Below are 25786 nucleotides of genomic sequence, written 5' to 3' on the forward strand. Positions count from 1 at the left end.
TGTGTGTTTACAGAACTATTATCCTATGGTCCAGACCGCCTACATTGAAGATGATACCACAAGACTGATGCTGCTTGCAGAAAGAGCTCATGGTGTATCAAGTCAAGGGAATGGACAAGTGGAGGTAACATATAAATTATTTTTTTTTTCTAGGAGAGCATAATTTCATGGCTGCTGATAATATAAGTAAAGCCTTTGCTTATAGGCTGATTACTGTTGTGACATTTACCTTCCCAATACAGGTGATGCTACACAGGAGACTATGGAACAACCTTGAGTGGAACGTGAATAACAATCTCACTTTAAATGACTCTTCAGTGGTTCGCCCTGTAATTTGGCTTATTTTAGGAACCAAGGCTGTCACCAATATTTTGTATCAGACAAGTGCACTGGCATTAGAACATAGGCCAGTAGTAATATTTGGAGCATTATCAGGTAACTCATTCCATTTCCTGTGCTGTCTTTAGCATCTGAATGGCTTATTTATGTTGCTTTGATTTATGCTGTCGAGTTTGTAAATGCAGACTTGAAGCCTCCTGTGTGGCAAAGTTAGTATACAGTGAGTTAGGAGGCAGATTTAGAGCCTGCTAATGACTTTGCATTAATTTCAAACATGGTTGTTGTCCAAGTGTATGAAATGTTTCTCTTGTTATGTAATTATCTCTATTTTCAGAGGAGAATAAATTTTAAAGGATCTAATGAGAACAAAATGTTCACACAGGGAATTAGTGGAAAGTAGCTAGTGCACCATATATCAGCTTCCTGGTTGCTGAGTCCTTAATGACCATTTTTGAGTCATTCTTTTAAAACTATTTGTTTGGCTTATTAACTAAAACTGAAGCCTGGTAGTGAAATAGCAATTTCAAACTGCAGTAAATTTGTTTTATGGAAAGCTCTGATACACTTCTCCAGCAGTTAAAATCATGCTACCCTCTGTTTTGTATCTTGGAAGGCCTTGGAGGAGAAAGCATAGCATCTGCCCTTCCTCTGCCTTGGCAGAATAAGCAAAAATCCCTTGACCCTTCCACAGTACCCTAGCCAGGCTTGTGTGTGTGATGGATGTTTAGTGTTTGCTTTGTTTCACTTTGCATGGAGGAGATAAACCAAAGCCACCTGGACAACTTCAGCAGAATTCCGTCCATGGATCACCTGTAACTGTGCCACCTAATCTTCATCTCCAGACCCTGAGCATTCCAGGGTGGAGATACAGCTCTAATCATGCAGAGCAGATCCGCAGCATCCGCATGGGTAAGTGCCTTCAAAAGGGGTTGCTGGATGTTACACTTAAATAAGCTGGGTTTTTTCTATCTTTTGTGGCTAGTACTTTTATTTATTGAAACTGTTAAATTCCTCAGTCTTGAAATTCTGATATATGATTTCTCTACTCAAATGGTAAAATATTTCTCCTGCATGAGTTCTTCATGCCTGTTAGTGACATTCCTGTCAACAGTGGGAGCTCGGTATTTCTTGATGTTAATCCTCTTGCTAACTTTAAAAAATGGGAATTAAGTTCAAATAATGAGAGTGTAAAGTTGGAAAAAAAAGTTTAAAAGTTGGGTTTATTTTTAAAGCAAGAAAATATTTGCATTTTGATTTCTCTTGAAGGTAAACAGAAGGAAGGTGATCCAGATTTCAGTCGTGTCCTCCTAAGACTTAGACACTTGTATGAAGTTGGAGAGGATCCTGTGCTGTCTCAACCTGTGATGGTAGATCTGAAGGTAAATCTAACACTTCAAGACAGAACACCAACTGAGGTGTTTTTATTCCAGAGAGAACTGTTTCTGGAATGACAAATCCTGTGTGCTAGAAACTCCACAAAAGACAGATACAAAAATATTAGTATAACTTTAACCTCAGAGGGAAGTGGGCCTTTTTTACTTTACTCAGCTTTGCAGCACTGAAGCCATTACTTCAGATGAGGTTGCCATAGGCACAGCATGAAGATCCACTTAAATATGGGTAGGACTGGTTCTGCTGAGCTCTTGGTTGTGGAACACTTCCTGCCGTACCTTAACCAGTGTAGAGAGTAGGATTCTGTTTTGTTGTTTCTTTGGCTATTGCAAGTTTTACCTATAATTAATGAAACGTGGACAGGGTTAAAGGAAACAAATATCTTTTTTCTCTCTAGTTTATTTCTGCAAGTTGTTGAAACTTTGGTCACTTCCATTGTGTACTTGCATTTTCAGTTTCTTGTTTATTTGATCTTTCATGTGGAATTATTTTATAATCCATGGAAGGCAGTTATTATTTTAAAATACGAAATTTTAATTGTCATGAGAGAAAGAAGGGGGAGCAAGGAGTAGGATTCTCTGTTTTGTTTAAAAAAGTGCAGTGTGAGTTTTAGCCCTTTAATGGAGAGATTGATAGGCTCTTTGTCACAACACAGAGGAAGCTCTCAGCACCTCAGCTTCTTAGTTTGAAGCCTGGTGAATCTCTGTTTGCCCTTGTGCTGCATGGCCTTGCAGATTTTTAAAGTTTCTCTGCTCTGCTTAACAGGGCAACACGAGAGTTGAAAATTCTACTCTGGTGTAACTGTGTGCTAGACTGGTGAGTGTGATACTATTCTCAGTAAACTCTGGTTTGATTCCTTGTGTTTTCTTTACTCAGTCTTTGCTTAAGGGATTAGGATCAGTGACAGTAGTGGAAGAGCGATCACTCACAGGCACCTGGGATGTGAACACTTTGAAGCGGTGGAAATGGAAGACGGCACAATATCCAGGCAAAGGTAGGTGGAATAAGATGGTTGGTGCCCATATTGTTGTTGACTGTTGAAGCTTGATGAATAGTCTAATTAAAAATATCAAGATTATAAATGTATTATTGTTTTGTATGACAGACCTGGTACCTGTCACAACCTGCAGGTAGTAAAATTTAGCTAAGATTCTCTGCAAGTACCAGACCGTTGTATTTCTCTGATGGCTTGTTTTGCTTACAAGTTTTAAAAATCATTAAACCTTCCTGGAGTGGTCTTTGTCGAGATAGAAGTGGCTACTTTATAAATTCACACTTTTGGCACAGATTGATTTTTTTTTTAGATGCTGATGAGTGTTTGTCTAAGCTTAAGCCTGTGCTGCAGAAAAACAGACAGCTGCAGTAATCAGCTTAAGGGACTCTGTGGATATGATTCAAGTTAGGGCTGACACTCAAGTCAAATGCTGTGGGTGACCTCATTTCATTTCTCATTCCAGTTAGTTGCTTGGACATTGTCCTTACTGTCACTTACATCCATATATGTGCCTTGTAAAAAGCTTGCAGAGCTTTTGGGACGGTCTGGGTGAGAGTTTAGAGCTCGACTTGACTTGCAGCTAGGAACTTCCTTGCTGTTTATTCATGATGAAGAAAAGGTGCATGACTTTTCACATTTTCTGTGTAAGTCAACATGTGAAAGGAAGATAAATTTTTATATGTTTGAATATTATGAATGGGTGCATCTTAGGCTCCATATTACTTGTAGTTTTAAGGGGGAGAATATGCTGAAGCACTAGCTTTTAGGGAAGGGATGGGTTAAAACTGTTGTGATAGAATAATGTGTCCATTTGAGTAAAGCTGCTTTAATAATTACCAGCGGTTTTGTGTTTTACAGGATTCTTCAACAGCAAAAAGACCTCAGAAAACTTTACAGTAACTGTTCACCCAAAGGAAATAAGGACTTTCTTTGTATACTTTCAGAGTCAGTAAAGTTTGGGAATGTATTTCAGGAATGAATATGTAATAGCTTCCGATTTTTATTTCAAGATATGAGTGATGATCTTGAAAAACATTCTACTGTTAATGAAAGAAAACATAATTTTTGAATAAATTCTAAATTTAATTAAACTGTTGGCCCGAGTTGTGGGTATTTTTGTTGGTTAATTATTTACAACTCTTTTTTTCCCCCAAAACTTTTTCAATGCAAAAATGACCTTGGTGTTGCAGAGTGAGCATACTGGACATTTTTGTGCTTGCTGTGGATGGTTTTAAAGTAATTGATTCTGTAATGCTTCACTGTGGAGCACTAACAAAGTCATATTAGTCCTACAGTTTTGAATTGCTTTTATGATTAGTGGTGACATCAAGAGTCTTCTCTTAAGATTTTAATTGTTAGAGGAGATGACTTCCACATCACAGAATAGCGATTTGCCAAATGGTGTTCTGTTCCTACATGCAAGGAAATGCCTGTTGTGTCTCAGCTCCTTTGTCTTTCGGGCAACAACTGCAAAGTTTTTGCTCTGCTGTAAACTGAAATGGAATGTATTGTATGTATTCCTTTGCCTTAAGCTCATTTAAATTGTGTCTCTTAAGGGGCAGAATTGATGGACTTTGCCTGACAGAATCCTGGTCCTGGATGTTCACTCCTGTGTTCTGGGTAAACTGAAGCTGGTTTGTTGACAGAAGGTCTCTTGCCCTATGGCCAGTAACTTACTCATCATGTAACCTGAAGGAGGAACGTTATTCTTAGGATACTGTGAACTTTCTTCCTTCTCAGCTCAGAGAATGTGCACGGTGGTAGCAGGAAATGTTTCATTAACAACAAATGGAGGTTAATTATGGAGTGCTGTGTAGAGAGGTTAAACTGACAGTAAGTGCAAATTCTAAGCGGGTCTGATTGAGCAACAGCAAAAGGAAACTTGGAGAGCAACTAGATTTCCTAATAGCTGGTATGCATTTATGTCCAAAATAAAAAATGTATTTCTCTATTTTTCTTCTTAGCTCTAAACAATGTGGAGCTGTAGAATCTTATGCTTTTCACATGCTGTTGGGCATCTTTACTTATTTTACTTATTCACCATGAAAATGCCCATAGCTGAGATGAGAATCAAGTCAGTCACTTCACTGAAGTGATAGTGATGAATTATGCTTGGTGCAACACTGTACAAAACTGTGTTTCTGATGAGTGAAACATAAAACTGAAGAGGAAATAGAGAGGAAAATAGGTGCCTTTTCAGCCAGTTAATAATCCCACATGTAGAATCACGTTAAAATGACATTTTGCTGTGCAAATTGTTCTAATTTACTTCAGCTGTTCAGCAATAATTTCCTCCACATGGAGAGACTGTTCAAGAACAAAGAAAAAGAGTGAAAAGAGCTCTTCCAGAATAGCTATTGGGAAACAGTTATGCTGAAGAACTGTGCTGGTGGTCAGTTTTTCGTGAAGACAGCCTGTGTATACTCAGTGGTTGTATCTCATTAAAATCACTGCAGAAACTGCCACATTCAGTTACTGGATGAAGAAAAGTTGTTTCGTATTTCTATTGTTTGTTTTTCATACTTGGCTATAAATACTTGGTGATGTGCCAATCTAACCTGCTCTGCTGCAGTGAAAGCCATTTTCCTGCAACATTAAGCCCAAAGGGGAAGCACATAGCCCTGTAAGCAGGATGCAGTAAAGGATGATGGCAGATATTTTTCATTTTATTTTGTGTATGTATTTGGGAAATGAAATGTCTTCAACTGAGTCTTTTTCTTTGCTTGTACCTCTTCTCTCATTCCCTGCTTGTTTCTGCCATGTACAATAATGGTTATAATGTGTAGGTTATACAGGGGTATGATTACAATTCTTGCTTTTGTGACTGAATCACTAATATATGTGATGGTAACAGCAAGTCATGTGGGTAGATTATAAAAATTGAATTGTATCTTCAGTGACCAATTCCATGGTCAGTCCTGGCCAAGCAGCAAAGGATCCCACAGCTGCTAACTCTGGGTGCTGCTTTGCCAGATGGCAGGTTGATAAGTTTCTAGTAGGATGTGTTAGAACGAATCCTACAAAAACCTTCTAATACGGGATAATATAAACAGGAATACCTCAATACTGCCTGATTTATCTGTTTGGAGGATTTCTACTTTGATTTGTGGAGACTTTCTGATTTAAAAGAAAATAATAAAAAAAAAATATTTTATCTGGAGTTGCAATTGGTCATCAGGGGATAATATGCCAGAGTCAAATCTTATATCGCACCGGAGACATCCAAGACTGTGGTCTGTAAAAAGCATGGCATTCCTGCTAGAAGATGTTGTTGCATATTTTGTATGTTATTTTTCCTGAGAAATCTCAGCCCAAGCAAAAGGAAGCCTGCAGGCACTCAAATCTCTGTAGAGGGACCCATTTGCTAATCATCCTTTTTCTTCCCTCGCATATGGGAAGATAGTGAGGAGAAATATTGTGCTGTTACATGAAGACTCAATAGAAATCAAGCCACTCTACTTAAATACTACTTCAAACCTTACATCACACAGGATATACAAGAGAAAAGAGTGTTGATGTAATGTTATAATCAGAGGACAAAGTCATACATGCATGCAGCATATTTGTGCTATGGTACATAAACCTTGGTGCTAATTTCAATTTCAGACACACTCTTCTCAGTGCTGTCACTAACACCTCAAAAATGCTGTGTTGCAAGCTCTCAAGCAAGTCTGACATAAGGGTAAGGAGAAGGAAGAGGGTTTAGATCCTCTTTGTTTTTTCAAATGTATTTTTCAGTAGGCCTCAACTGATAGTCTTTGAATGTGACAGAAAAGTTTTGGGAAGACAGATTTGTGGAAAGCATCCAGAAGAGACTGGCTATAACTGCACTGAGCAGCTGCTCTGCAATCCCCTTTAGCACGCAGGTGAATAAATATAGGCATTTACAGAATCCAGATTCATCAGTGCAGTTTCCAAGGTTAACTATGATTAAGTTGCAGAAAGAAAAGAAAAACTAATAGGATCTTTCTGTTGTTGGTGCTTCCCTGACCCACGTGGTCATTTTGTGTGCTGCACTCACTCTGGCAGCAAAGGTCACTTAAATTCTCTCACCACATTTTTCCACCCACTCAGTAGTGCTGTGATGAGAGTTTGTGAGGTTGTGTTGTAAAGCAGTACAATGAAGTAACTAGGGCTAAAAATAAACCTCTTAGCCAACCCCTTTTGCTCTGTGCCAGTTCATTTCATCTCTGACAGTCGATGCTTTGGATTAGAACTAAAGCATCCCTCAGAGTAAATATAAGCTGCTATCAGCACTATGGGAAAAGCTTCAGCTAGTTTCTAGACAAATTTTTAATATTTTTTTAAGTTCTGTCATTGCAGTTTTGATGTTACCCAACTGAACATGTTTGTGGGACAATTTTGTCCAGCCTGGTAACTTTGCATTTGAAACATCTATCCAGGGAATAAATAAAGTGAGGAAATGGAAGCAATGTTTTGTCTTCCAGTTAATGTCTCTGGCCAGGGAATCTAAGTGATCCTGAACTGGAGCCAAAACTCAGTGCTGGAGAATATTAAGCAGCATAGAGTTATCTACATCTGTAGAAAATTTTTTAATAATTTAAGGCAAATAAATTTCAACATGACCCTTAACTTGACAATGTAACTGTAGATCATTTTATTTTAACTCATGCTTAAAATCCTCCTGAAATAAGCCTTAGTTAATGTACATGGCATTGATACTGCATTAATGCAGCTGCAGCTGTAGAGGTAATTATGAGATCATTTGCATACACAGTGTAGGGTCCTGGATTGTTTCCCACTGATGTCGCGGGACGTTGGGGCCGCTGCGAGTGGTGATTTTGGAACTCAGCCTTCCTCAATTGCTCCTGCCAGCAGAGCTGTGCTGCTATTAAGGCAAAAGTACTAAAGTACTTTTCACAGTAGGGAAGAATTTAGGCAAGATCTCAGCAAGATGACAATGAAATGTGTGATAAGGAAAGACAGGAGCCATACTTGGCTTCAACATAACCCATGTACGGTCATTGTCTCTGGCTTTGGAAAAGATTCATCGGGTTGGCTGGAAGAGGCTGCATGGTAGCTAAAGAAATTTCGTCTTCATAAAGTGCATTTAAATGAAGGATTTCAGAAGGACAATGGCAAATGCTCCCATGAAACCACTCTAAGTATGGAAAAGCAGTTCTTTATGTCGTACCAGAAGAAAGGCTAATCTAGTGTTGAAAGGCAATCAGTTAGGATACAGTTTAAAATTTAAAGAAGAAAGGTCGGTTTCACACAGGATGGCTGAGCTATAAAACTGACATAGCTGTGACAACAGTTTCACAGAGTGTAGGGAAAATCTGAGTTGCATTTAGGTTGTACCACCCTCACCACAAGGGAAGTTAAGCTACGATTGTGACGATTTCATTTGTTGTTTTGCTGATCTTTAAACAAGACACCCTGATGCAAGCACTCATAATCCTGCGTGATGATCATAATTTCACTGAAACTTCTTTTAACAATGTGTTTTGGCTGCTTAGGTAAGCACTGCTTATTTTCTTTGTTTTGTTTATAGTTAGTCACCAGTAATTCTTGAGCTGGATTTAAAAATCTTATGGTCTATTCACATCAAATAGACTTGTGTATGAGACAAGGAGAATGTTAACTATATTTTCATAATGCTGAAAGCACGATTAAAATGCATGGGGAGTCAAAAAGCATTTTCACAAAGATTGTTATAAAACAAGTGCAGAGGAACACATTGATGACTTCAACACCCAAAATTATGTTAATTTAATGCAAATACCATATTTCTTAGGCCTTCTGACTTGAATATTTTTCATTACAAACATTGAATGTAGAATTTTAAGATGTTAATGATGTTTTGTTTTAGATAGGTACTGAAACACAAAGCAGGGAAGGTTTCATGATTCTTATTCAGTACAAAATGCACTGTATAACACTGAAGGTGTTCAGTATAAATTAAAAAATGTAATGGAAGAAAGGGAGACATTAAGACATTAAGCAAGGGCAGAAGGATTTTTTCAGTGAGATTTTTCAGAAAAGCAGTAAAGTCATAATATGGAAATGTGGATAGCACAACTGTATTTTAAATGACAATCCAAATGAACAGGAAAACTGAAATTACTGATCATTTCTTTAACACTTGAACAGCTTCCAAGTTGTCATTTGCACTTAATCAATTCTTTCCCTTATTTTTTCTGTTGTTCATATTACTCCTACACTGTCTATATTGTTCTCTGCAAGTAGTTGATTATTGTGTTGTGGAGAAGATAGAGATGCCTAACTCCTTTAAATATGATGAATGTGTGGCTTTTTCTATGGACAAAGGAGAAAAGTTTCTCTGCATATTTCTGATAAAACTTACCAAATGCCATTTTAGGATGAGATATGAGAAGAATCATGTCATTAGTTATATGTTGGCATGAAATGTGCCTGAGTCACAAACAGGATAAAATTTGGAAGAAAATCATGCTGTTTACTCTCATTATGAGTAATTCTTCACTTTAATAGTATAAATGTTAGAAAAAAGGAAATTATAATTCTTCATGCAGCGTATGAAACTAATGATCTCAGCAGTCATGGGGATAGATTTGATAGGATTAGCACTTTTGTGATGAGCATCAATGCCATTAGAATGTAAATAAAGTTATCTGATATCCCTACAGTGGTTTCACTGGAAGAAAATATTTTACGCAGTATTGCACAGTATCTCACGTGTCACTCACTTTGCATGTGGACAGTGAGTGAGAGATTCAAAGCAGTAAAGAGTAAAAAGTTTGATTTCTTGTGATACTGTCCAAGTCAGCCTTAGCTAAAAGCTAGACAACACACCTGATGAGAACAACTGGGGTCTGCATAGCATATTGTATACTTGATAAATGAAGGAGGTGAATCTGATGCTATAAATTACTTTTCAGCAAAAACTTGATGGAAGAAGTTAAAACTAAATAAAAGAACCCACCTGTAAAATGCCGTACACTTGTCACTAATTAGAAGCAGTGCAGGATAGGAACTCCTACATGGTGACAAAAATTGTAGTGGATTTTTCTTTAATCTCGATGAGTTTTTTGCTATTAACTAATTAATCATTTTGAGTGACTCCTTTTGGTCATTCTTTATCTGCCAGATAGGGTTTAATATCCTTCAGACTTAATCTCTTTTTATAAAGCTTTTTGTTGAAAGTAAAAAATATGTTTATTATCAAGTACACATAAAATCTTCATTTATTGCACACAAACAATGATGGAGGACTTTTAACACACCAGATTAAAAGTTTACTTCAACCAGAAAGTAAGTGCCATCATTGAAGGGAGAAATGGATAGTAACTAATCTTAAAAACTAATGTCATATTGATTTTACAGCATTAAAATTATTTTAAATACAGTTGTAATGACATCTATTTGCTGCTTTAACCTTTAAATCTATATGTATTTCTCCCCTAGCTACAGGTCCCAGTAATTTAACAGTCATCCAAACACCAACAAAAATAAATATATCAACTGGAGACTACACTGAAATCACCTGTTTTTGGGAAAAAGATATTATTATGAGGTATAGAGTAAGTTGGTATCTTGTTAGTAAAGCAAACATCACTGAAAGGGTATCATCAAAAGTTGTCTATGTGTCCAACATCACCCGTGAAAACAAGGATGTGCTAGTCATAAAATCTGCCAAAGTAAATGACACTGGATTTTACTACTGTGAGATGATTATTGAAATACCTTTCTATAAGAAACTATGTGGAAATGGGACAACAGTGATTGTTGAAGAGAAAGGTAAGCTAGCACGAAGATATGTGTGCCATTTTACTTATCATAAAGGTTCTTTAGTTTGAACTGTGTTATGCATTTCCTGCTTCTCCCACATCCCTCCCTGAACACTGCAGACCTCAGGATGAATGAGACAAACACAAAGAGGGCCTGAACAACTCTTAATGACAATTGACTTAAACTCTCTGCCTTAATATCCCCTGTGTAGTGTTCGTTTTCTTCTCTAAGGGTTTGCTAATAGGAATTATTACTTAAGGTTTACAAAAAAGCTGTGCAGCACCTGTATGTTTCACACAAGACCCAAACACCATTCCTCCTCAGAAGGTTTTTTTAGGATAGGTGTGAGACACTGACTGAATCTACCATGTGGTAACGAGGGGCTGAAACAATCACGTGGTTATTCTGTTCAGTTATCTGTACCCTTTACTAACCATTTTATTTTTTTATTATTTTATTATTCTTAATAAAAAGTGATAAATATATCAATATGGAACAAAGAACACTATGGGCTCTGTAAGGAATTGTGTCCATAAAGTTGTTATCACAAACTTGTTTCTATAGGTTGTGTCTCCGTGTTTTACAACAGTCATATGCTAACATTTACAGGGGAGCAATGTGAGGTCTGAATTCCAAATTAAGCTAGTAAAGCATTGATACAATTAGTATTCACCCACAATTAAAATCTTCAGCAATAGGAGTGAGAACTGTTTCACCTTAAATTATTAAGAGTGTGACATACCCAGAAAACAATTTATCTCACTTCTGTTGCACAACTGTCTCAAGACACCGTGCATTACTTTTGGAAGGTGCTGATCTCTACCTCTCTTTATATCTCTGAACAGTAAAGATTAGGGGACTAGGTACGACTAGGCCTTTGACATTGTCAAGCATCACTTGTATGGTCAAGTCACAGGAAGTAGCCTTTCCAATCATCCAGCACAGTTTAGTTTTGGACAGTATTTTATACTGTGAGTAACTGGTAGTCCAAAGGGAGGCACAAAAATTATCAAAGATTTAGAAAACGTCAGTGATAGAGAATCAACGAAGTAGTGTTCAAAATGGCGGGAAATTAATGTAAAAGGCTGTTATAGAGCTAAAATAATCTAATCTCCTAAAATGAGTTAAGTGATCTTTTCTGCTTGTACTTGACTAAGTAAGAGATAAGACTCGTGTTAAACACTTGGGGGAAAAACTGTCAATCTGCAGGAGCTATAGGAGGGACTGACATTACTGATCATGAGGCATGCATCCCTCAGGAATGATGAACTGACCTTGCATTTGGGTGGGGAGATGTACGATTGGCTCCTGAAGTAATTTTTAATTTTAATTGTTTTGTGGGTTTTTTGCTATGATGATGTTCTTTTATTTTACCTTTGAACAGTACATAACTTTATTTAAAATATATACTTGCAGAAGCTGACTCACCGAAAAAAACAGATTTGGTAATATGGGCCATCGTTCCTTTCTTAGTGGCAGTGGGAGGTTTGTATCTTTGCTACAAAAAGAAACAGTTCTCCACACTCTCTGGTGAGTGATAATATTTCCATTAACACATATTCTCTAAGTTAGATGTTTGTTTTGAGACGGCTGGAAAGGTGCACTCAAAAGGTATTTCTAAGAGGAATTTCAGTGTATAACTTTTGCTCACCTGGTCCTGGTCTGCTGGGGTGCCTTGAGCTGAGGGGAGGAATCAGAGGCACAGCTTGTAGTTCAAGTGAGCGTTCTTCCAGCCACTTGCCTCCCTTATTTATCTTTCTAAGGAGAGAGTGATCACTTAGACTGAAGATCTTGACCTGGCCGATATTGGAGGATATCAATTCTAAAAATTTCTTACTGATTTCTGACCGAAAAAGTGAGAAGCCAGAACTTAGCTCTGCATCCTAGTCTTACCTCTTGGTGGTGACAACTGGAAGTGACATCTGAAAGACTCAGCCTTGGAGACTTTGTTCTAAGTTATGTTTTTTTAAACTGTGATTTATTTTTTTTTAATTATTAATTGGAGGAAAGTGGAGGTTGCAAAATCCTGGCATTAAGGGTGGAAGAAGTCACAAGAAAATATAGTGAATGACAAGGGCACAGGACGAATATAAATGTAGGGCATCTGCGGACAGAGGGCACAGATCAGTGACATAACTTAAGGCAGCCTTAAGTAAGCTTACCTAAGTAACTGTATCGTGAATATTATGGTTGCAGTGTGAGGTTTACTCAGCACGTGAGCTGTCGGGGATACAGGTGGAATATCTATGACTTGAGATGCAATTCAACCTGCAGATTAAAAAAGCAGAGGGAGGGGATTTAGACAAGTGAAGTCCCTGAACTCCTGTTACAGTCACTGGAGTTGACACAGGCAGCTGTGTAAATTGACCCCGTGTAGGTGTCTGCTTAAGGGTGAGCTGATCAGCCCTCTTGTTTCGTGGCACAAACTCTGCTGAGCAGCTCTCCATCACATAAGGGGTGTTCAGGAGGGAGGGAGGGAAGGAAGGAAAGAAAGAATGAATTTAGGTTGCTCATTGTCATTGCTGTAAAGGATGTAGGATAAAGTAATCAAGTGAAATCCATTGTCTGCTATGTATTGTCTTAGGCAATAAAGGCTTTGCAAGTCACATTAACTTGGTGATCAGCTAGACAGACCTGTGTCCTCCTGCTATTTTCAAATTACATTTTAAAAGATCTTTGCCTATTTTAAAGGGGTATAGTGAGGTCATTTTTACATGGCTTCATATTCTGAGAGAATTTTTTTCTGAACTTTAATTTGACCCTTCTAATATATCGGAGGGGAGGGAAAATAGTAAATAACAGAATCAAATATATAAGGGAACTAGAAGGGATCTTGGGAGGTCGTCTAGTACAATACCTTGATTAAAGCAGGACTACAACAACAGTAAATCAGACTGGCTGAGGCCAAGTTTAGCTGAATCTTGAAACCCCCCAAGGACAGGCCTTCCACCTGGGTGCACGTTCCAGTGTTGCACTACTCTCCTATTGAAGAGAGTAGTAAGCTACCTAAATGTAGCTTATTTAATTTGCAGCCTGAATACCACTTCAGCATCTGTCATCAAGACTGGCTATGCAAGATCTCTGCACTCTTCATTTCAGTGCTTTGTAGAGCTCTGGTAGAGTACTGGTGTCACTCTGGAAAGGGACAGTAAGCAAGCACTGACTATAACTTGGTTTGCTAAGGTGCTGTACAACCTCTTGTGCTGACAGAAAGGCATGAGGAGGAACAGATGCTTGAGGTTGCAGAGCTTCATGGGAGAAATGAATCTACCGGAGAAGCAGCTGAGGAAAACTCATCATGTAATTCTGCTGAATGGGTAAGTGGTTTATAAAAAGACTCTCGCTATGAGAGGACTTTCAAGGTGAGGCACTGAACAGAAAGCACACGACAACCTGCTGTTCCTAGAACAGCATCTTCCTACACACTGAAAAGGTTTAAAGAAAAAAAAAGGTTTTCTTGCAAGAGACAACTCTCAGAAATAAGAAAAGAGAAATTCATGTAGTTAGCAAAGTACTGAATTCTGTTGTTATATTTAATGACATCCTAAAATTTCTTGGAGAAGAGAGCACCAAAAAGCAGAGAATATCAATATAGAGACTGAGTGAAAGAAAGAAGTGTAGAAGTAAAAAATGGCAATAAAGTCCCTTTATGTATAATTGTATATGAAGCTCAAGGGGCCTTGGACCAGCTTCAGCTCGTAGGGCCATTAGAGCAGGGAGCGCTTGCTGAGAGCAGGTAGCAGATTTCTGCCAAGCTCCTTTCTCCAGTCAATTATTCATTTTTCAATTACATTAAAACATAAAGTAAGCAAGGGAAAGAAGCCCTGATTTAACCCTTGCATAGGCAAATGCAGCTTCCATTGCAGTCAGCTGGACAGGCTTGGGCAAGCCACACAGAAGTGATGTAAAATGCTCAAGCCTGTGGTCACAACTGCAGTTACTGAGCTTACAGATTGCTGAATTCTCCTGTTTGAGAACCTGTCTGCAACCTTGATTTGGTCGCATTGGTACCGAAGTCATGGAGAGAGAGAGTATCAGGACACAGGTAGTGAAATAGTAATATCTGTCTTTTACTGAGCAATAGTAATCATTCTAAAAAAAGAAAATGTATACTTGGGAAAATTCATGCTCTATAATAACTAGATTCCCACTGCAGCCAAGAGACTTGCTTTTACTGGAAACATCATAGTAGAAAATTTTAGGAATATGAGGCATGAGATGGTCTGGTCATAGTAATAAAATATTTTAATTATTTGTTAATATTTAATGAAAATATAAGAAAATAAGGTTGAGAATAAGAAAGCAAGCATCCTAGGGGGTGTAGAGTGAAAAGTTCATTAGTAGCCATTAATTGCTCAGGGTTTGTATGGGCAAGATTCTTCCAGAGGCTGTGTGAAGGCAATTATAAACTATCTTTTGTAGTTGCTTTGCAGTTTAGCAGATACCAGCCATGGCAACATGTCATGATATGGATTCAGTGTCTTCTCTCATGTAACAGACCTTTTTGCTATTTTAGTGAAAGCAGAAAGAGTGGTTTCACAGTGGTATAATTTTAAATGTTAAAGCACAATTGGATCTTATAAATCGTTCAAGAGATCCAGTACGTTAGTAAAGCCAGTGCATAAAAAGTGTATGGACACTGTATTTCAAATAAATTAACCCAACAGTGGTTAGCAAATATTATGGTGTCTCTGGAAATGCACTCATTGCCTTTCAATTGTTTGCAGAATATGGTCAGCTTAATTTTAACTTTTTTTCTGATTGTGAAAGAGAAAGTCTCTAAAAAGTTTGCACTAGTTTTTACATTGCTTACCCTTTTGTTTCCTTTTGAAGTTTGGAAATTTGCCGAACGTTCTGGGTAGGTTTGGGCATCATTTCTAGAACAGCAAACATGAGGGTTCTGTCCGCCCCTGCAAGGCTATTTACAGTCTCATGCTTTTTTTCCAGTTCTGGGGTTGTGAAGGCAATCTTGTATCACAGCAATTGAACCAAGGCATGGATTTTATTCTCACCTGCATTGTGTGTCACAACAACACTGAGCAATTCGGTCAGGTGACAATACATAGCTCTAAGTACCTAACCTAACCTGAGAGGGAACATCTTCATGGCAAAGCTGGCTCCTGTAGCTGTGCTTTCCCTATACAGCATTTGTCTCTGTCTCTCGAGAATCATCCCATATTTCCTCAGCTGAGATGTTTAGGGAGTGTTTCCCAGACAGTTCTGCCAGCTGCAGGGGAATTTGGCCCTTGAGGGAATTCCTGTAGCAGTTGATGACTTTTTCATCGGGTTCTGCAGCTTCCAGCCCAAATCTAAGCACTGTTGTAGCATTAATGCAAACTTCCAGCTCACGGAAGCACACATAAAGCTCATTGTTGAGAGTGGCTCTGGTTGTGCAAAATGCATAGAATCACAGTCCAGATTAGTTGGCTGTCCCTACCATGCCTCCTGTTTGGCATTCAGCTGGCAGGTACCTCTCTGTGCTGAACATGGTTCATCAAAACATGTGAAGAGAAGAAGCTACCCCTTCATGACTCCCACCTTTTTATTGGTTTATGCCATGTCAGTTTGAGAATTTGATTTCCTGTGTCTGTGAGCACAGATCTTTGTGCACATTTCAGGCAGATCTTTAGTTCTCAGGTTTTGCTGAAGGACTTACCTACATGTGTTTAGGAAATGAAAACAGAGTGATATCTGCACAGTCCAGAATAGCATCTGAATACCCCAGCAGTGTGCTGGTTTACTGCCTGAAGAGAGCATCCATCCAGAGGGAAGAGTAGGATAAACCTTTTGGGAAATAGCAGAGTTAAAAGATTAAGGGGATTAAAAAACTTTACATTTCAGATTTCTTAGAATCTCATCTACACTGGAACTTGACATCTCTGGTATTGAAAATAAGTATTTTGTACCCGGTACCTAATTAACCAAGAGAATTGAATCCAAACATATAGGAAGGCTTTGCCTTTCAATGTTAGTACTGAGACACTCTTTCTATCTGAAATTATAGCTCCATGGCCTGTGTTTCTTTCTGTTCCCTGCTCTATCTTGGATAAAAGTTCATTTTACATGTACTTTATGGGTAAAAGTTTTGACTGGAGTTTTCTGTGCTTTTTAAGGCTGTGTCTACGCTTTATGAATCACTTGAATTTTTTTGCAATGAATCAGGAGGAGAAGATGACAAATCCACTGCGACTATTGTATCCAATGCAGCATGTGAGCAAATCCCACAAACTAGGGCAGCTGAAAACTCTAGAATGACACAAGGATCTGCCGTCTACTTTGACATTCAAAACTAAATCATAAACAAAATATGGCTAAATAACTATGAAACTGAAAAATATGATAATTTGCTGCTGCAAGATGGATTATATGAGTTTCCTGTCAGAAGCTTGTCAGTGGGACAAAGGTTGTTTCCGAGCAGTTTTTGAATGTTTTGTCACTAACAAAACATTCTAAGGAGTCTGTGAATTTGGAGGGTATGTAATTTAGAAGACTGTCTTCAACTCTTCCTCTGGTGTCCAAAAATAATGACATGTGCGTTACCATATTTTGAAAAATCTTCTGGACTGAACAACATTCTCCAACAAAAGCATTTCTTCAGGAAGCTCGTGTATGAGCAGCAGAAGGTAGAGAAAAAATATATACGATGGTAATCATTTGACCAAACAGACACTGCTACGCATAGGATAGATTCTGGTCTCTGAAGCTGTCATCACTGCTGACCACATCACAGCCAGAGTGGTATGCCAGGAGGGATTATATTCCTGTGGAAAGGGACTGTTAGTGTTAATTCATTCACACACTTGGAAAAGTCTTCCAGAGAAAGAAATCTCCTACGCACAATGAAATACTAGGTTTAAATGAAGCTATATATATATTATTATTATGTATAATTATTGTCTAACTGATGGAGGAGGGCTGCTTGAAGGAGATGGGGGTGTTAACACTTGTTCCACTTTTGCCAGCTCTAAAACTTTTTTAAAAATCACCAGAGAAAGATCAAAGTTGGAAAAGTTACGAGAACCTGGCTTGCAGGTCTGAACAGAGGTGAAGAGTATTGACAGCAAATCTAATGGCAGTTGTCTAAGGGCTGCTGAATACCAAGAGTGGACATCTGAAATGTGAATGTGTTTATGTACCAGGGTTGTGTCATCTTCTGTTAATGTTTTTTCAGATCTTAGCTGGAGGTTAGAGTATCTTGCCAGCAGTTCAGGGAGAAATGACCTCACTGCTTAAGAGCTTTTTACAGCTTGTACCTGGGCAGTGCAGTAGACACAAACTAGCTTTCCCATAACCCTTAAAAAACAGTTTGTGTAGTCTCAATGTGGGGCTGACTTGCTACTAAATATTTGGCAATAAAATCTTTGTGGCCATACAGCATGGCTCATGGTCTGGCTCTGCCTATGCTGGAGTGACTGCAGTTCACAAAGCTACCTCTCAAATTACTGTAGCTTGGCTATGGCTCACTCTGTGGTGTGGATCCTCTTTCCTGGCTTGTTCTGTAATCTACCCTGAATCCCCTTCTGCAGTAAATATCCTGCTGTCATAACTAGACTGTAATCACTGCACTGTGAATATATCTGAGAGAAACTGTTTGCTACAGTACATCTCATGGTATTTATGTATAAATTGAATAAAGCAAGAGGTTATTCTTTTCTTTCTTTTGAAGTTCAGTTACTTTAAAATCTTGCTGGTTTTTGTCCTGAAACTCATTATTACAGATGAAACACCATCATGTACTATATTCCTTTGAGGCTCACAAACAGGACTCTGGATTTCCACAAACCCTGTAACTTTGTTCCCTACACAGGAAAGTCATAATCAGTAAAAGGATGGTGACCTTCAGCCCAGGTCTCTGTTCAAGGAAGCTCTCAGTTATGCACCAGAGCTGTAAGCGGGTGTAGAGAATTTTGGTCTTTATATTGCTGTTTATTTCTCTATTTAATCACAATGAGATGTACAGTGTTCAAGAAATTGTTAAAGGAAACCACTAAATTAAGAAATTGCCACTAAACCACAGTTTAATAGTCTCCAAGTCATATTTTCATTGCATTGTTGATTACATGTGGTTCCTAACAGCAAAGAATGCTGCCTTTTTAACAGCTGTTCACAGTTTGTGTGTTAACATGGTCATTTCCCACATCTGGCAGCCGAAGACTACACCCAATTTATCATGACCTATTTTTATCTGTGGCTGACGGTGGCTATGAGCCAGCAGAGTATTTTTAGTGCTCCCACTTTTGACACCTATGCATCAAATATATTATCTTCTCTGCTTCTGTACCACTTGGGAAGCAATAAACCCTTCTGTTCTTTTCTTCTTCATGGTTGCTTCGTTATCTTTAAAGCAAAAGAGAGTTCTGTAATTAACCTCAGTGTCATATTCTAGCATCCAGTATGATCTCAGTTTTAACTGTCTGTTTAACTGATGAGTATATAATGAGCACATCTGTCTAATAATAGAACTTGAAGAGAGTCCTGGGCTTTTGCTTTTAGCCAGCTTTGTTGGTTATTCCCTTTTGAACAGGCTGATGCAAAATGATGGTTCCATTCTGGTTTAATCTGAGGTTCAAAGTCCTGTGTTAACCAGAGACTAAAACACACTAGTTTAGGAGCAGGACTGGCACAATTGACTCTAAATCCTTGTATGTGTTCTGTGCTTTTATTGTCTCATCAATGTACTTGACTTAGTCATATTTCTACAAAAGGAGGTTCCCTCTCTGTCACACCCACAACCCTGGTTTGGAAAGCCAGTATAGTCAACTTGAGCCTACAGCCCTGAACTCTCTCTCTTCCTAATTCATTGCAAAAACAGCCAAGGAGTTGCAGCTTGGGTAATCTACCTAGCACTTAGGCAGTTAGTCTTAGCAACTGGGTACAGTCTGACTTGAACCACACTTTTTGTTCCAAGCCCTGGGTTGGGGTTCCTTCCTCTCATAGTATCTGCGGAAGAAGAGTACGGAGCAGGTATTCCTGGCCCCATTACGCCAAGGATCCGCAGTAGCAGGCAGGACGATGGGCTGCCCCAACACACGTATTTGCAAAATAGCCCTGTCTGTGTGTGGCACTGTGACTGATGTTCCTGTGCCTGATAACGGTGCTGCAGAACAGCAGAGACGTCGTTGTGTTTTAACTGCTGCTGGCAATGGAGCACCACGGAGACACTCACTCACTCCTGCCTCTCTTGGGCAGTTACAATGAGGGCGGCTGAAAAGGACATTTTATTATCATTGCTTTTAGTAAGTGATCTTCTGTCAGTACTTTGTAAACAGGCAACTGCAAATACAACTGACAAACAAATTGCAGATCAAAAGAGCATTAACTAAGTTCTATAACCAAGAGAAAGGACAGGTGATCATATGTAAATGCTTCTTGTTTTCTACAGAATGTAGTGGAGTCACTGTCTCTGGAGGTGTTTAAGAAGATCTAGTGCCATGATCTAGTAGACAAAGTGGTGTTGGGTCAAAAGTTGGACTAGATGAGCTCAGAGGTCTTTTCCAACCTCCTTGATTCTGTGATTCTGTGAAATCCTTAGATGGGATAAAGGATTTTAGTGAACTGCTAGGTTTTAATAACAGGGCTTTGGCTGAATTGCGCTGGTCTGGTGGTGGGTGCTGGTGGATATTGTTGGCTGATACAATGTGACAACAATTAATTCCTTGTGCTTTTTCCGGAGCAGAGCCTGTTGGCAAGGCTTGGCAGCATCTTACACAGCCCAAGCTGCTCTTATCAAAGTTAGTTCATAACTCTGTCTCAGGAAGTATTCAACTCCACAGAGGTGGAGCATGAAAAGGGTAAGGCAGATGGGGAGCAAGTGCAGCATCTAAATGTTATTAATAAATTTAAACCAGTCCGAGATTCAAGGTATAACTAAATAATTTAGGGGTTCAAAATCATAACAAGGAACTGGGCCTGTCAGGTAACTCTGCTCTGAAATGCTGTATGTTCCTGCTGATGTGCTTGTCTTGTCCTAAATGTGAATGCCCAGCTCCACAAACCCGGAAAGCCGAGTTTGTGTGTTGCCTGGCCTTTCACAATTGTGGTCCATGGTCAGGACTTCTGATACTGCTGTGGAAATAAATCATGAAAGCAAGTAATAGGTCTTGCTCCCTTTTTTACTTTATGGCTTATAATGCTGAAGAGTGGAAAAAAGCCATAAGCTTCTCTAAGGAAGATGGCAGAAAAAGGTCACATAGTAGGATGACAGACACTCCAAAAATACTAAAATTATTTCATTTGCTCAGATAGGAAAACTCTGCTTTGTCAGTTTAGCAGCTGTACAACATTATAATTTATCATTTCAAGTTTCTTTTTAAATACATACTAACCTTAACCAAAAGACTCTAGATCTAATCTCAGATGGGGGCTGTTATCAAGCAAGAATGAAATGGAAAGAGTAGTTACCATTTCATTCAAACCAATTGCCTCTGGGCAGAAAAAATTGCAACTGCTTTCTCACCTTGCCTTCAGATCTTGTGTGGTGGCAAAATTGTGTGAGCAGCGGGCCTGGGCACTGAGCATGAGGAACTCAGACAGATGCAGGTTATTTGTGAGACACCATAACCGGTGTCCTGTCACACCAATGGCTCCTCTATTAAATACACATAGTAGGCAGTCCATCTAGGTAGATATAACCACATTTAAAAGATAAATTTTGGCCAAAGTAATCCAACTCCTATATTTGTATTCATGACCACATTTCCTCAACACAGTCACGCATCCTCTCTCCTAGGTGGGAGTCCATTCATGATTGGGTTCCTCTCCCCAGGGTGAGGACTCTCTCAGATCTCTGCATATGATTTTTTATTTCTCTGTTTGTTGAAGGCCTTCTCTTTTTCTGTAAGTGAAGTCTGAAGTTAAATGGTCTGTTCCCATTTCCCATCCCCCTTTCAGTATTTCTGAGCCCAGCATTAGAGCAGCGTTGCTGCCCTGTTAACAGTGACAGAACAATGTCACCGTTTGCCTGCTGAAAAATCCCCACTGCTTATCAGTTGCACTACACCCTGTGACTGCTTTCTGGAAGCCAAAAGCAGCCAGTTCTGAAAAATATGTGTGCCTGGGGAACTTCCACTCCATAAAATTGCCTTGTAAATCTTCCTGGTGGCATACATGGATATCAGCGCACTTTACACACAGTTCTGCAATAGCAGGCCAGCCCTATCCATATCTTCAATGTATACATAAATTAGTATTTGAAAATGAAAAAAAAAGTTTTTTAATGGGGAATGCAGAGGGTTTCTTCTTGATGTGTTGCCTGTGTGGACACTCAACACAAGACAACTTTCTCTTAGGGATTCCTTCCCTCTGAGAAAATGTTTTTTACAATAAAAGAAAAAGAGTATTGCTTAGTTTATGACAGGTTAACATGACCAAAATATTCCTCTCTGTGTACAGAAGTCTCTTGAAAGCTTCCTTGAAATTGGCTTAGTCATTTTTACATGTCCTTACCCCTCTCTAGCAAATAGGATCTTCCTTTAAAGGGTTCACTCAGTCTGTTTTAAAGGTTACAAAACAACCATTCTCCCTCACAGCTCTTCCTGATCCTTTCTCATTTTTTGTCTCTTTTTTCTTTTTCTTTTCTTTTTCTTTTCTTTTTTTTTCCTATTCTTTCTGACCATGCCATAGACCAACTTTTTACTATACTCACCACAGCTCAACGTGGTTGGCTGACAGCTGAGTGGGATTTTATGTGAGTGTTAAAGTACAGTAAATGACGGGCTGCTTGTGTGAGACTAGATGAGGAAACACATACTTAGAAATCATGACTACAGCACTTGTGTGGACAACATTCAGTTACCTTAGAGTGTGACCTCTTTTTATGTCATTACATTTTTTTAAAAAAGGTAGTCTTAGAAGCCTTAATATTAAGAAGCTTAAAACTGAAGTATAAAAAAACCTGTAAAGAATAACATCCAGGAAATTATTCAATCGAGGATTGAAAGCTAGACAGAGGTATTTACACTGCAAATATTAATTGATTGGCTGTAAAATATTCATTGATTTCACAGTCTAATATGGCTGTGTCTCATGCACTAATAAATGTGTTTGATTAAAGTCAATATGCAATGATGAAAGTGTGTCTCCCGTGGCACAGCTTTGCCAGACAACAGTGTCATTACCTCAACTCTCAACTCGGTCACACAGCCAGTTAGCTGACCTTGGTCTTCTCCATTCTACCTGCCTTTAAACTTCATTTAAATAGTATGTGAGCTTATTAATTGAATTTTTAAAATATATTTTAAGGATATTTTGGGAAGTAAATGATAATAAAACAATGGCAACCTGTATGTCTAAAATTAACAGAACATATCCAGGGTGTCACTGAACATCACACTGTGCTTGTATGAGGTCCTCTTCTGCCTGTGCCTCACCACCGCCTGTTTAGTTGGATCTTTCTTACTGTTTTGCAAAGGAATGTAGTAATTGCCTTATTTGCTCACTAGACATAAATACATTCATCATGTATTGCAGAAATGAAATAACCTTTAAAAACTGTTAACCAGACTTAGAGCAAGTTTTCGGAAGGAGTGCAAAGTAAATAAAGTGTGTTGATACTCTAAGTTCAACAAGCTCTCCAGGACACTGGAAAATATGAGGGTTTTGATAACTTTTTCTCAATATGGAACATGCAGGGGTTTTTTATGGTTCAGATGTTACCCTCTTGCTAAGAGAAAAATAAAGTGTTTTCATTCTGCTGCCAACAAACAAGAAAAATAATGAGTTTATCATTTCAGGTTGTGTTTTCTTCTTCATGTGCTTCTTCCATCCAAATATGTAACATATTTGTGGAAATTGTCAAAAAGGCACTTTTTGACAATTGCAGCTATCCCATTTCACCTATTCAGCTGGCTGTGACACAAATGGCTCTTTACAGTAGAGCTGATAAATCTGTTTATTCAGACTTTTCCAAAACAGTCACTGCTGCAAAGAGAATGGGATAAAATCTATTCTCTAAGAGAACATCAGCACAAAGTCACACACATCTCATGTAAGCCTGAATATCTTACCAAATGCCATATCTGAATGGGTTTTGTAAATTATGTGTGTGACAGTCCACATTTGTATCACATAAATAATTTAAACTTTTGGTCCAAATTAGAAATGACAAGACCTAATTCTGTATAAACCCTTAGTAAATACTCATCCAAGTTGTTGCCTATACCATTCTTCAAAGAAAGGAACCTGAAAGAAGCAAATAATGAGTATTGTTTACATTAAAACAATAATATAAAATTTAAACAAGTCCACAGAAAATGTTTTATCTCACTGGGGAGCTGGACAGATGGGTTGGCATCAAAACACTGCCTGCTTTCCTGTGTGGGCCTCATATTTGTATTCTTTGGTTTTGCAAACAGTTGTAATAGTCTGTGTTGTGTGCACAGAGCTGCTATTTTTAATAACAAATCATAAGAAAATATTTAAACAATACAGAAAGTGTGAACTGAAAACTCTGAGCAGCACTGATGTGTGTGCATGGGCATGAATACAAATATGACACATTAAAAATAAAGAAAGTCAACCAGGCAGTGCTACCATGGTGACCTTTCAGTTTGTAGAAATTCAAGCCCAGTGGCTTATTTTGTGTTTTAGCACTTTTGCAGCCATATTCTCAAAACTTGTGAGTCACCTGTGTTTGCAGAGGAAAATGAGTCAAGAATGAGGACACCTTTTCTCCCAGGTTATGTGGCAAAGGTGTGGACATACTGACATGCCCTGTTGACTGAAGCTGTTCTCCCTCTCTGCATTTCAGGGCACTTTTCCTCCCTTACAACTTACACTGATGTTCAAAGTCATGAGAAGCTGTGAAGTAAACATTTTATTTTGTTAGTTTTTCCTTTAGAGGGAGGAATTGATTTTTCTTTACTGTCTTGTTTAATATTCATTTTACAGATACGTGTCAGAAAAGGACAAAGAAGAGTTTCTGGCACTTGACACCAGATGATGTTCATAGCTAACAAGTTTGCTCTCTCCTTTTTCCTTCTAAAGAAACCCCCCAGGTTTAAAGATGAACTTAAATGTAAAAACTTCAAAGTTTACTTAAGAGCCTTACCCCTGTAATGCAAATCAGTTGCAACTGTGTCATGAGGTTGAAGTCACAGGAACAAATTGTTCTCATGAACTGTTTAAATAAAGCACACAGCTTAAGATGCTGCTTTGATTTTTTTGAAAATGCAAAATCTCTTGTTGGAAAATGTAAGACAGAAAATCATGGGGGTTTTGTTTCAGAAAGGTTCTAGGTTTCCATGTGCAAGTGATACACAGTCTTGCTCTGAGATGTTGTTGATATTACAGGACAGATTTTGCCTGGGAAACAGATGGCTATAGGCATTTGGGAGAAAAGAGGTTAATTTTAAAAATTTTTCTTAATTAAAACCAATTTTCGCTAACTTGTCTATAGCATATCGTGAGTGTAAAGTTATCTTCAGGCATGCAGAGGTATGTCCAAAGACATCCAAACTCAGGTTTAATCAGCTGATCAGCTCCCACCACCTGAGCTCGCACTGTGGGGGTTCTGCCCAGCTCCCAGGACAACCCCTCAAACTGCTCTGGTCTGAGTAGATGTGAGGCCAGTGTGTTTGGTGTGTAATGATGGGGAACCATGATTTACAAGCAAATCACAAAGTTCATCAGTCACAGAGGACCACAGCACTTGGGAGTGACCTTTTTTTTTCACTACAAGATGTAAAATTTGATGCTGCATAGGCTAAATAACAGGTTATTTTACTGCAGATGAAAATGGATTTTAATACTGTTTGTTTGCTCATGTATCAGATTTATTGCTTCAGCTATCTCCACCTGAGCAAGTTGTTTGTGAAGGGGCTCTGCAAAACTCCCTTTGCTGGCCCTGGAGAGATGCTGGTTCATGAGACCTGTTTGAGATATGCACTGTGGACTGAGTGCAAGCCTAGGGGGACTATGTTAGCTGTCTGCAGGGCAGACCTCTACTTTGATTCAGAGAATCTCATCCCAAGTGTGTGCTAGTGAGCCATCTAGTCTGTAACAAGCTCCTCTGCATGGCAGAGGGGGCAGTCTGTGTCTGCAGCCCCTCACAGAGCCCCTAACTGTGGTAGTGAAGGACAGGTGAGATCTCCTCCTGCTGAGCAGGCCGGCACATACTGTGCCAAAGCTGGGCTACCAACCCGCTGCTCCCATGGGCATATCAGAAAGAACAAATCTTGAGCAAACAGCCAATAACAAAATCTGATTTTCGTTTGTTAGTCACACTGTGTATCTTGAAGGAGAGGCTGGTTTTTACTGGTGAGCAACTGGTTGTGCCAGTCACACCAGGGCGATAAAACTTGAGTTTTGCATAGCTGTGAGCACTGAGGTGTG

General features: G+C 38.7%; 2 protein-coding genes across 2 annotated transcripts in view; both read left to right on the plus strand.

Annotated features, from left to right (window-relative positions):
• The window catches only part of MAN2B2 (mannosidase alpha class 2B member 2), a 34276-nt gene extending 30448 nt beyond the window's left edge, over positions 1 to 3828 (plus strand). The window contains exons 14-19 of the mRNA XM_017828050.1: positions 14 to 124; positions 243 to 435; positions 1096 to 1248; positions 1606 to 1718; positions 2608 to 2725; positions 3584 to 3828. Coding sequence (XP_017683539.1) covers positions 14 to 124; positions 243 to 435; positions 1096 to 1248; positions 1606 to 1718; positions 2608 to 2725; positions 3584 to 3678 — 783 coding nt within the window. The 3' untranslated portion in view covers positions 3679 to 3828. The remainder of the gene's footprint in view (positions 1 to 13; positions 125 to 242; positions 436 to 1095; positions 1249 to 1605; positions 1719 to 2607; positions 2726 to 3583) is intronic.
• Positions 3829 to 8109: 4281 nt separating this feature from the next.
• LOC108503748 lies at positions 8110 to 16762 on the plus strand. The gene is made up of 5 exons (XM_017828016.1): positions 8110 to 8205; positions 10133 to 10465; positions 11873 to 11986; positions 13640 to 13773; positions 16570 to 16762. Exons 1-5 carry the CDS (start codon positions 8154 to 8156, stop codon positions 16747 to 16749), a joined length of 813 nt encoding a protein of 270 aa, XP_017683505.1. The 5' UTR covers positions 8110 to 8153; the 3' UTR covers positions 16750 to 16762.
• Positions 16763 to 25786: the final 9024 nt, after the last annotated feature.

The sequence above is a fragment of the Lepidothrix coronata genome, unplaced genomic scaffold, assembly GCF_001604755.1.
Source record: "Lepidothrix coronata isolate B3197 unplaced genomic scaffold, Lepidothrix_coronata-1.0 Scaffold145, whole genome shotgun sequence".
NCBI lineage: Eukaryota > Metazoa > Chordata > Aves > Passeriformes > Pipridae > Lepidothrix > Lepidothrix coronata.

What these genes read in the sequence shown, in the direction of transcription:
- LOC108503748 (XM_017828016.1), top strand. Translation starts at nt 8,154, where the DNA reads ATGATCATAATTTCACTGAAACTTCTTTTAACAATGTGTTTTGGCTGC. An exon ending in AATGTGTTTTGGCTGCTTAG is followed by an intron (nt 8,206 to 10,132) that starts GTAAGCACTGCT and finishes TTTCTCCCCTAG; the next exon opens with CTACAGGTCCCAGTAATTTA. An exon ending in AGTGATTGTTGAAGAGAAAG is followed by an intron (nt 10,466 to 11,872) that starts GTAAGCTAGCAC and finishes ATATACTTGCAG; the next exon opens with AAGCTGACTCACCGAAAAAA.